The sequence below is a fragment of the Ceratotherium simum genome, chromosome 4 (assembly GCF_057802395.1).
Source record: "Ceratotherium simum simum isolate JZ-2026a chromosome 4, ASM5780239v1, whole genome shotgun sequence".
Taxonomy (NCBI): Eukaryota; Metazoa; Chordata; class Mammalia; order Perissodactyla; family Rhinocerotidae; genus Ceratotherium; species Ceratotherium simum.
The window spans coordinates 46,034,931-46,047,351 of record NC_141903.1 but is presented as its reverse complement, the minus strand read 5'-3'; the positions used below and the strand labels follow the sequence as shown (position 1 = coordinate 46,047,351).

Genomic DNA, 12,421 nt, shown 5'->3' with positions numbered 1-12,421 from the left:
AAGAAACAGATAAACCCCAGGTATTCAATGATTTGGGGGGGAAAGATGTACGTATGTGTGTGTGTATATATACATATATATGCATTTCAATATTGTCACTCTTACTACTTCCTTGCCTTCGAAAATACTTTCTTGAATGGGAACAGTGAGGAGTAAAGGGCAGCTGGTACTGTGGCGATTCCACATAACCTTGAGTGTCCTGGGGTACACGTCAAACTTGTGAAAGTCATCTGGGGAAAAAGGTTGCAAACACTGAACTGAAGAACATACTGTGGTGTGTCCCTGCTCGTGGCAAGTGCCAGAACTGCAATCTCTTCTGGAGCCTTCGCCCTGCTTCATTCCCTGGAACTAACGTCCTCCTTACCCATGCACATGGTCTGGTCCTGAGAAGCCTTAAAGCCATTGTGGCAGATGCACTGGTAACTTCCTTGCAAATCAACACACAGGCCATGACTGCAAACATTAGGAATTTCTAAACATTCGTTGCGATCTAAAACAAAAAATAAAACACATGTCACACATATCTGATTTTTATTAAGACTCTTTCATTTCTTCACAGGCGTGTTTCTATAACCTGCTATTAATTATTATAGCCAGGATGAAAATGAGCCAAAATAACAGCTGAATCAAAATAAGCAAGGCTTTCAAGTAGCCAAGCCTCTTTCTCTTTAAATCACGCAATGTTTAAATGTTGATTGGTATCTTGAGGATACTATTTTATTTTAGGTCCAATCCTAGGAAAATCCATTGAAGAGACCTCTTTTCCTAACAAACGCATCCAAAAGATATGGTGAAATAGGTTTAATAGGAATGGACAGATTTACTTAGAAAATCTTTTCAAACTTATTTTTTAAAATAGTGATAGGAAAGCATGGACAATTCTTTGGTGTAGGAAATCTAAAGAATGTTGTGCTCAGTGCCAAAGAATGAGTCAGTCTCTTTCTTACCTACACAGGCCCCGTTGGGGGACAGTTTGAACCCCGCGGCGCACTCGCAGCGGTAACTGCCGGGGCTGTTGATGCAGTCTGCGTTCCGCTGGCAGAGGTTATCGCCGTTGCTGCACTCGTCAATGTCTGAAAGAGCAACAATTCCATTTTAAAAATTTCATTACCGCATTAGGATTACATTCACTTAACCACTATCGTGATCAACTCCTAAATACCGTGGAAGAAACAGTAAAATTCAGAAAACTGTCCAAAAATCATTTATGCCTACCAAACTCTTCTGGTTCTAGGACATACATCACTCAGATTACCTTCACAGACCAGGAGCAGGTCGTTGTAACTGAATCCTGTAGGGCATTCACAGCGGAAACTGCCAATCTGGTTAATGCACACGCCATTTGCACAAATGCCTGGAATCTCTTTACATTCATCAATGTCTGAAATTGAACAGATTTGGTCAAATATATGTGGTTCTGCTTAATGTATTTACCATAAAACCTTGAATAATGCTAAGTGTACGTTGGAATAAGAACACATACTCAGGATCACAAAAATCAATTCTATACTGGCATGAATGATTTTGTGGTTTATGAAAGCATATAGACCATAAAATAGATTATTTCATTTAAATGGTGATGGAAAAATTTAAGTAGCTGATCAAATATATACTAAGTGATTTTAGTGTCAATATAGCAAACAAATTTCTTAGGGAATCAAGCCTCCTCTTCAAGTTATGTGTCAGGCTTCCTTGACTGCTGCTATTCCCCTGATAAGGAAAGCTACGTTTTCTTAATTTTATGTACTTTGTTACATATGCATTGATAATGGAGACTTAAAATTATATTGCTTATTTAATCTTTGAGGAAGAAAAGTAGAATGAGCAACAGAAAGTACATTCACAAAGAAGTAATTTATATAATTAATAGTTCTGCAAATTCATAAGTAGATCAGTAGAAACGGATACTGCAAAAATGTACCAAAAACTTAAACATATACTGATGAAAATAGCAACTGAAGGTTCAAATAAGGTAGTTTATTTAGTCATGTAATACAATGTTCATGACAAAAAAACCTAAAATTTTAGCTTGATATGTATGAAATCTTGAGATAGTCACATAACTAACATAACTCAATCACCAGACTATACTGACGGAATAATACCGTTATTAACACTTGGTTAGAGTCTGTAAACGTGTTCTGTCTCGTCTAACTATATTAGGGTGGAATCCAGATTATTATATTTTATGGTACATTAAACTTTAAAACCACTGAATAGATTTTTACAAAATGCTACATATATGTATCAAAATAAACGTAATCTGGAAAAACTCACCAACAGCTTTTCCTGTGTGAATGTCAAAGGTGAATCCAGGAATATTTCCACATATGGTTTTAAAGTCCGCTTTAAAATATAAACAAAGCAAACGCACTCTTAAAATTCTCAAACTCCTTCAAAATAACATTTTATACAGTATTACTTTCACTGATAAATATATTTTATATTATTCACAGACATTTTAATTTCAATTGTATCTATTTGATAACAATGCCAGCTTCTGTGAGGAATGGTTTTAGGCATTCTTTACCATTATATTATTATCATCATCATTAACTTTTTACTGCTCTGATAGTATAAGACAAGCAAATCATTACAAGATTCAAAATATCAACTTTAGGCATTTAAATTATTTTTATCTTTTTTTTTTAAACTTTTTTTTTTTAAAGCTTTTATTTATTTATCTCCCCCCCCCCCCCCAAAGCCCCAGTAGATAGTTGTATGTCATAGCTGCACATCCTTCTAGTTGCTGTATGTGGGACGCGGCCTCAGCATGGCCGGGGAAGCGGTGCGTCGGTACGCACCCGGGATCCAAACCCGGGCCGCCAGCAGCGGAGTGCGTGCACTTAACCACTAAGCCACGGGGCCGGCCCTATTTTTATCTTTTGATATGCAGAGCTTTAAAGATGATCCAATTTATGTAAATTGAAAAACCAGATTAGAGCACAAATTTCAAAAGGGATTACAAATTGCACAAACGCATAGGCATGCAAAAATAATTCTGTGGTGATGAAACAGGTTAACAATGAATAATAAATGAGACATGAATTTTGTCTTTTTTTTTAACATAAATGTCTATTTGTTGGGATGTGAAATTTGAGGCATAAAAAACAATGCATCATGGAATAAAATAGAGACTAGAAGAGTTACTCCTATATATAATTCACCAAACTAATAGAAATTTAAAAGAATTCTAGTTTTCAAGAAGCAGATCGCTTCTGGTGCCCACTGCTACTCAAGTGAGTAAAACTACTGAAAGCAGTGTTAGGTAAAACACATCTTGCATACTCTACTCCAACTGCTCTCAGGGGAGGGAGTGTGTATATTTCATCCACCAATATTCACCAAGTATCCAGAACATATAGAGAGGCACATAATAGTTACTCAATTTAATGGTTTCTAATTGCCTGGCAATATGTAAATTGTAACTTATATACCTCATCTCATTTAATTTTCACTATAACCATGTGAATTAGTGACTGTCATTATTTATTTATTATCCCTATTTTAGATATGAGGAATCAGTTTCTGAGAGGATAAATAATCTACATAGGGTCAGAGAGTAAGTGGCAGAGCTTCGATTTAAATACAGACCTGTCTCTCAAACCTAAGCCCTTTACTTCCTCTCACAAAAAAGTGGTATTTAATTCCCCAAACCAGTGCTCTTTAATTTCTAACTAACAAAGTTTTCAAATTAGAGAACTGTAAAAACGTTTCTACTTGTTTTTTCGGAACAAAACCATGGCAAGATAGGGCTAAGAAAATCCATTTGCCCACTGAATTTGAGCCACTGAAAAAGGCCCCATATGTCACTTTTCATCACTTTTCTTCTTAATTTAATTTCCTCATCACATTAAGTGAAACATTTTAATATGTATACCCTAAATAATATTTGGTAACAAATGCATAATCATTGTTTCTTATTTGTTCCATTGGTTCAACTCTTATTATCTACAGTTATTTAAAGTGACCACTTTGCAGGCCATAAAAGAACCTGACTGGGCAACAATTTTAAGTCAATTTTTTTTGCTCTTATCTCCATTATCTTTCAGTTTTTCCTTCGAAAGAATCTGTGCTTGTGAGAAAAATTTTACCATATGAAGACAAGTTCTATTTTCTGCCTAAATATTTCAGATAAGTTTGAGGGAAAGGATGCAGAAAGAAGACTTTGACAATAAGTTGCTTTCATGTAAAGTTTGTTCATTAAATCCATTTTTTGCATATTTTTCAAGATTGAACTACAAAAAGATACTGAACTTGATGGACTTCAAATTATCACAAGCTTTTTAATCAAAACGGTACACCTTCCAAGTCTAGCACAACGACACAGTAGTTGCTCAATAAATATTTGTTCAATGAATAAATGCATAATTAATCAGCATGGTTTAAGGTAATGAATTTAAACGGACCAGTGCTATACACTGTAACTCTTTAGCAATCGTGTTTATTTTCAGGATCCAGACTCCTACTCAACAGGTATCTCAAAAATTAGTGTTTGAATTCCAAAGAAGGACACTTGGAAAATGGCCATTTGATGCTCTTGGATATTTTTAGGACTGAGCGTGTCTGGTTTTAGTACACGTTTGCTTTTACTATACTGTCACAATATATGAATGTGTCAGTGACTCAGCCTTTAGCAGGAGCATGAGCTGTGTGCTTACCTGTTCCTGGTGTTGGGCATGGTTCACAAGGTTTATTCCAGGCTTTGCCCACATTATACGTGCAGCAGCACATCCTCTTTGTCACATTAAAAGGCAACTCATTCTCACAAGTGGTTCCATTATAGCTTCGGTAGCAAAAGCTTTTTCTCATGTCTACATATAGAAAAACAAATAAGCCAACCAATCATATCAGCAAACCACTAATAACCAAGCCCACAGACCTGGAGACAACAAACTTTCTCGGTTAACACAAGCCTGAAAAATTTCTTGGTCATTTGGAGGTATCGTAATATAATTCTTTAGGTTAAACATAAATCATTTTTAGATTAACATCTCTCCTGTTTTTAGATAAGGGATTTCATTTATTAATTTCTTGGGAGATAAAGTTAAAAGATATTTTTTCTCAAAAGTATTGATTTCATTTAAAACATATTAAGTATCAAATTTTAAATGTTCTCCTATTTGTATAATAATGTTCACTTTACATGAATGGAAAATGAAAATTATTTAAGAATATGTAATTGTAACATTTGATGAAATTTTCTACCTCAGACTCATGCTTTTTAAAATGTAGCTATATAGCCAAAGTTCAAAAACACGATACAGAGCCAGAAGTTTGTAAGACTTTGAAATACTTAATCATTCATAAAGATTTAAATTCCAAACTTTCTGAACAATAATTCTGAAAGGTAAATACCTTATGTGGGAAGCCAACAACTGTGACCTAATTAATCTCCGAGACCTTTACCTACCCATGCAGTTGTGGCCTCCGTTGACCTGCATGTATTCAGGTGGGCAAATGCAGGTATAATTTCCCAGGGTGTTGTAGCAGGTCCCAGGCCCACACACACCAGGATGTGCGAAACATTCATCAATATCTAGATTAGGCAAGAATATCCATTAATTAGTAAAGATATTTTCCATGAATTTATATTATCTACACTACTGAACAAAGCATAAGGCTAATTCCCCAAATCCATATTTTTTAAAAATTTAGAATTTAAAGCAATTACATAGAAAATCCCCCAAAATATGCATTTACGTGACATTTTCTTTTCTTTAAAAGAAAAAAAATCTAATATTCAAAAATATAAATGATTGGGCTGGCCCAGTGGCTTAGTGGTTAAGTTCTCATGCTCCGCTTGCGTGGCCCGGGGTTCACAGGTTCTGATCTCAGGCGCGGACTGGCGCACTGCTGTCAAGCCATGCTGTTGTGGCGTCCCATATAAAGTAGAGGAAGCTGGGCACGGATGTTAGCTCAGGGCCAATCTTCCTCTCACACACACACACTATATATATATATATATATAAATGATCAAAAGAAATGATTCCAAACTGGCAAAAAATAATTTAAATAGCACCTATATTGTTTTAATTGGAATTTCATATTCTTCAAATGGAATTGCTTTAAAGCCTGCTTTCTTCTTATATCATTTAAACCAAATTTTAGTGCTAACTTTAAATGAATGCAGTTAGGAGACCCTTTATCTTTATAGATCCTTTCAGATGAATACCCATTCACAGATTCCAGAAGTAGCTGCCGGTTGTTCTCCTTATTAAATCATATTTCTTCCAGATGCATTTAGATGCATTTATCTAACATGTTCCCAAAGAAAGGTTATAATGGAAATAATGTTACATGTTTAATATTCATTTTTATAAGCATTCATTCATTCCATCATGAGATTCTACTGTAAGCTAGAACTTGTAGCTATAAAGATGAATAAGATGTGGACCTTACCACAAGAAGCTCCCAGTCTAGTGGGGAGACAGGACTCTAAAAGGATGTTTATAGTGCCACATGATAAATGGGGGGATGGAAGCAAGAAAGACATCTGCCTAACCTTTGAAATTCTTCATACCTGTAGTCCAACATTTAAAAATTACTGAAGTATTATATTAACTTTGTAGTCGCATTCAAGCTTACCTATTTTCCCTCTGTAAAATATAATTCCTATCAATATTTGAACTAATAATTTATTTGATATTGAAGGTCTTCACACCACTCCAGCTTTCCCCATTTACATTTAATCAACTCATTTACTCAGAGAAAAATAATAGTAAATTATAGCAGATGAGATGTAAATTAATCTAGCAGTGTTGATACGAAAAGAAAAAAGCTATGAACCAGTCTCAACAGATCTTTTGATGGAATTTGAGGATGGCCCCTTTTCCCCAGGCCTGACCGGTAATTTTGTTTTAAATAGAGCTAATCATCTTTAGATATAAATTCCCCTCACCTTCACAGATGCGGGTTTCCTCACTGAGGTAGTAGCCTTGTGGGCACTCACACTGGAAGCTCCCGAAAGTGTTGATGCAGTTTCCACCCTGGCAGAGACCTGGTAACTCCTGGCATTCATCAATATCTGCAAAAGGGGAGACAGCTCACTTAAACAAACACCATCATGAAAGACAAGAGTTACTATCAGAGCTTTCAAACGTGTGATCCTGTAAGACCCGCAGACTTCCATGCATCCAAATGAATGTGCCCTTAGATGGTAGGATTATTCTGACCATGGATTTTCTTGATTTTGTCATGGAACTTTGCCATAATCTGAGGAGAGTGATTAAAGCAAATTGGGGTTGCTTCAAATTGGAGGATAATGGTAAAACGAGTTTCTCTGCAGAACAATCAGATATCGGATCACTGCAATAGATCATATCTTTCCGATTTACAAGTGGTTATTCAGCATCCTGGTAATTGATTGTCCATCTGTAATTTTGCAAAATCGTCTTGTTGAGATTGTTCCACACTAACTTTTCTACCAGCTTTTTTCTAAAGTAAACTCTTTACCTTGTTTAAATCTGGGTGACAATTAGAGATGCACTCACCTTCTAAGATGATGGTGATGGGGTTAGGTCTGAAGCCCTCACCTCCGGGACATAGGGTGTAATATTCAGCTACAAAACAATGGAAAAGAAGAGATTCAATACCTGTGTCCAAGTGGCTGAGACAATGAACAAGTACTTAGCAACTGCCAGGCTCAAAACACACATCCTCAGGGGTGTATCTACATTTATCTTAGTGCTCTTTCAAATACATTTAAAAGTATATTACATTTTACTTGAAATAAGATCATTACTTCATAAATTATACACACAGTAGAATAACAAAAACCACTTGTTTTTAATCAAAGAAAAACTGTCTTTGCCAGACAATTTATATGACAACTTTTTTGGCTAGTGAATAAACTCAAAGACTCAACAATTCCAAAGTTTCATCTATGTCCCTATCACAACATACGTTTCAACTTAAGACATAATATGATTGACTTGAGGATTACAGCACATCTACGAACCTGAACTAAAACAACCTCTGAGAACAATCAGGAATGGCCTTTATCTGTGATACCATGGAGAATTGATATTATCACCATTCACATTGGATTGTGGTTAAAAATTGTTTTTTCTTTTTCTCATATCATGAGGAACAATAAGAACAGAGGAATTCAAATTCCTTTTACATAAAACACTCTTGGCTGGTTTCAGCATAAACATTGAGTACGTAGTCTAAATTTAAAACTTTGGCCCTCACTATTTCCCCTGTCCCAGCGCAAGAATAAAATGGCAACCAGTCTTCAGCTACCAGAGTCTGTTCCCTTCCTCTTCTTCAGCTCCATACTCACTGCTATTGACAGGGGGGCAGGTCTCGCAGGGGTTCCCCCAGGCCTTCCCCAGGGAGCAGCAGCAGGAGGAGCGACTGACGCCCACCCCGATCTCCGTGTTGCAGGACAGACTGCCGTCTCCTCGAGGCCCGAACTTCAGGTAGCAGTTGCCCACGCGGTTGTCTGCAGAGCAACACAGGAGCTTAACATTGCTCTTGCCATAGGGAGGATTCCTTTTTAGAGAAAGGTCACTCAAATGATGAACTTCAAATTCTGTACATTAATAGGAAAGGTTCCTTTTAATTCCTAGCACAAAACAATCTCTTGCCTTAAACCTCTTCAAGAGTGAGTGGTAGGAATTTAATCACGACACACTTTCCTGTGTTTAGAAATCCATATAGATCATGGAATAAACAAGATAGTGAGAAATTACTCATTTGTGACATTCTGGACCTTCAATAGTATGAACGCAAGAAATTTTTGGTATAATCCATCTATATCATGAGTTTTGAATAATGGGAAAAAAATCTAGGGTAAGTTAATTTAAAGCTATGTCACCTATCAAAGAAATATTGATAACCCCGTCTCCTTCCTCTCCTCCCCGTCATCTCCATTCTCCCATGCTTTAGTTTCAATTTGCACAAGGAACTTTGTGGGTTTTGGGAAAGACAGTCTGTAACGACTTTCCAAGAGGATGGTTAAGAGATCAATGAATCTTAGACTTTTTCTTATCTCCATATACAATTACCATTTAGATCACTTCATTGATTCCATGACTTTAAAGATTTTATTTATTTATTTTTCCCCCAAAGCCCCAGTACATAGCTGTCTATCGTAGCTGCACATCCTTCTAGTTGCTGTATGTGGGACGCGGCCTCAGCATGGCTGGAGGAGTGGTGCCTCGGTGCGCACCCGGGATCCGAACCCGGGCCGCCGGCAGCGGAGCGCACGCACTTAACCGCTAAGCCACGGGGCCGGCCCTGATTCCATGACTTTAAATGCTATCTTTTTGCTGAGAACTCTCAAATTTATGGTTCCATCTCTCATCTCTCCCCTTAACTCTAGACCCTTCTGCCAACTTAGAGGATTTCTCCTCTTAGATATCTGACGTTACTTTAAAGTAACAAGTCTAAAATCAAACTCTTTCCTCCACATACAAAACCTGCTCCACTCCTCTCCCAGTCGTCTGCATTTTCAAATAGAAACTTATTTTTTCAGTCACTTAGGCCCTAAATCTTGGAGTCATTCTTTGACTCCTTACTATCATTCCTTATTGAATCCAGTAATAAAGTCAATTCTACCTTCAAAATACAACTGGAATCTGGCTACTTACCACTGCCTCCATCATCCCTCACCTGGACTACTGTCAAGGGTTCCTAACTCAACTCTCAAATTCAATCCTTGACTAAACTATAGTCTATTTCTCCCACCATAGTCAAAATAATCTTTCAGAAGCATTACTTTAGGTCAGGCCACCTCCGATGGCTTCCGCTTTCAATCAGAGTAAAAATCCAAAGTCCTTACCACAGTCTACAAAGTAGTTTTCATTCCCGGCTGCCTATTAGAATCTCTTGAGCAGCTTTTTATTATTTTACTTTATTTTTTTCTCATTTTTTAATTTTGTTTTTGTTGCTGCATCTCAGGTGCAGAGAGATGAGTTAACTCATGGTCTCTCTCTTACTAGGTTTGTATTCATTCATCCTTCCTCTCTCCCTCCCATTCTCTCTCTTTTTTCTTTATTCGCCATTCCCATTCCTTGTCCCCTACCCAACCATCTGAATATGTTTAATGTTATTAGTTTTTGTATGTGCTCTTGCAAAATAATTATTTTTGTTTTCATGTTCACATTTTTAATTTACATAAATGATATTTTGTCATATATCTCATTCCATTTTTATAACATCCAATTTGTCAACTCTATGGTGCCTAACTGCCATTTTTTAAAAATCTATCCACTCTCCAAAAATGGTCTTTAAATAGCTGCCACCACAAATAATGCTGCCGTGAGCATCTTTACCAACGTCTCTGTATGGGCCTGTGACTTACTTTCTTTGGCAACTAGAGCTAGGAGAGGAACTGTTGGTTCACAGAGTTTGCACGCTCTTATCTTCAGTATCAGGAAAAATAGTCATTGTCATGTATCATCTGCATCCAATGGGCCTTTTAAATTTTTTATATTTGTAAGTCATTTTCAAAATAATTTACAGAAGAAAAAAGGCATAGTGAAACAACTTTAGTAGAAATTTTAATAGGAATTTACTCATGGCTAACTCAAATTTTTATTCCATATTTTCTTGGTTTTAAAGATATATATACCCAAAACGGTTCTATGAATGCAATTAATTGCTTATCAGCTGTCATGGATTAATCTGGAACATATCCATTTTGTAAAAACTGAGTCCAGATTTCAAAAATATCTCTAAGGTTCTGGCTTATCAATACTCCTTCTTCTTCTTCTGCGTCATTAAAATACAATACCTGAAGAAATTTTTGAAAACTTTGACAGCTCATAATTTTGTTGATGAGAGGACAGCTATCTTCTCTGCTGGAAAACCTTTTCATTTTTAGATTTATCAACACCAATTAGAATCATCAATCCAATGATTTTCTTTTATTTCCACATCACATATTTCCTTCCAGTAACCTTTGTATAGACACCTGCCTTCATTATTTGTCAACCTAAGAACGATATCAACTAAATTTTGATACAGAAACATAACAAAATATGAAAGACTACAAGAACCTTGGATGATTCAGGCCCTTACCCAATGTTGTGGGTTGAAGTTCTTTCTATTGACTGAGAGATGAGGTTACCTTATTTCCTTTGTCTATAGAAGTATACTTTTCACTCATTCATTGATTCTTAAGTTTGAAGTTTCATCCAGGATATTGGCCTCTAAAGACTCACAGCCTGGCATTTTGCTTATATGCTCAATTTCAACACCATCTTTAGAATCTAGACTAGAGTGCTGCTCTCTGTTGCTTTCACCTTCTGATCCGTCTAACAACTGTGAAATGTTTTCTGCTATCAACTTTTTTCTCTTTGCCATTAGGGCCAGAAAGTGACAACTTCTGAATTCTCAACTGTGTTCAATAAATGCTCAAATATAGTATCAAATATATGCCAAATATAGTGTTTCCAGTCTTCTTTTATCTCTTCTTGAAAGATAATGCAATCCTCTGGGTAACACAATAGGAAAACTGAAGGACGTGCAACAGTGACATTTTATTTCACTATGGCATCATCCTTCTAGATGCTGCCACAATTTTCCATTTTCTTATTATTTTCATATTGTTTTTAGCATCATTGGGCATAACTGATGAGTAATGATGAAATAAAAACTAGGATAATAAAATGCCAAAACGTTTCAAGATAAAGGAAAAATGAGATCACTAACATCTCATACTGTATCTTAGACTTATAAAAGGACCCTTATGGTATTTGTGGGATAGAATGAGTCTTTGTTCTTTGGAAGATCTTGAAGAAAGAATAAAGCCATGAAGTATCAATCCATATACAAACAGTTAGAATTGCTCTTAAAAGAAACTCAAAAACTAAATTGATTATATGCTGACAGCTAATCTGAGTGCTGTTGTGCACGAATATTCTCTGCAGGTCTGCCCCTGTCTATACTTCTACCAGCAGAACAGAGGGCTCCTTGAGGTCCATGTTCCTATCAACACTTCACATTATCCAGGTTTCCTAATTTTTGCCAGTCTATCAGGAATAAAGTGATATTTATATAGTTGTTTTAATTTGATTTTTTTCTTATTACTAATGGTTTCGGGCATTTGTTTAACTTGTGGAGTATAAATCTTCCTCGATTTACGATGGGGTTGCATCTGATAAACCCATCGTAAGCTGAAAATATCATAAGTCAAAAATACATTCAATACACCTAACCTACCAAACATCATAGCTTCGCCTAGCCTACCTTAAACATGCTCAGAACACTTACATTACCCTACAGTTGGGCAAAATCATCTAATACAAAGTGTATTTTACAATAAAGTGTTGAATATCTCATGTAATTTATTGAATACTGTGTACAGAAAGTGAAAAACAGAACGGTTGTGTGGGTACAGAATGGGTGTAAGTGCATTGGTTGTTTACCCTCATGACTGTGGCTGGCTGGGAGCTGTCACAGCAGCATC

General features: G+C 36.3%; 1 protein-coding gene across 1 annotated transcript in view; it reads right to left on the bottom strand.

Moving 5' to 3' along the window:
* Nucleotides 1-12,421, bottom strand: part of FBN2 (fibrillin 2) — a 235,238-nt gene that overhangs the window by 37,194 nt on the left and 185,623 nt on the right. The window contains exons 37-45 of the mRNA XM_004420246.3: nt 8,288-8,449; nt 7,494-7,562; nt 6,902-7,027; nt 5,414-5,539; nt 4,662-4,814; nt 2,278-2,346; nt 1,256-1,381; nt 948-1,073; nt 365-490 (exon numbers count right to left, since the gene is read on the bottom strand). Of these exons, the coding sequence (XP_004420303.1) occupies nt 365-490; nt 948-1,073; nt 1,256-1,381; nt 2,278-2,346; nt 4,662-4,814; nt 5,414-5,539; nt 6,902-7,027; nt 7,494-7,562; nt 8,288-8,449 (1,083 nt within the window). The remainder of the gene's footprint in view (nt 1-364; nt 491-947; nt 1,074-1,255; nt 1,382-2,277; nt 2,347-4,661; nt 4,815-5,413; nt 5,540-6,901; nt 7,028-7,493; nt 7,563-8,287; nt 8,450-12,421) is intronic.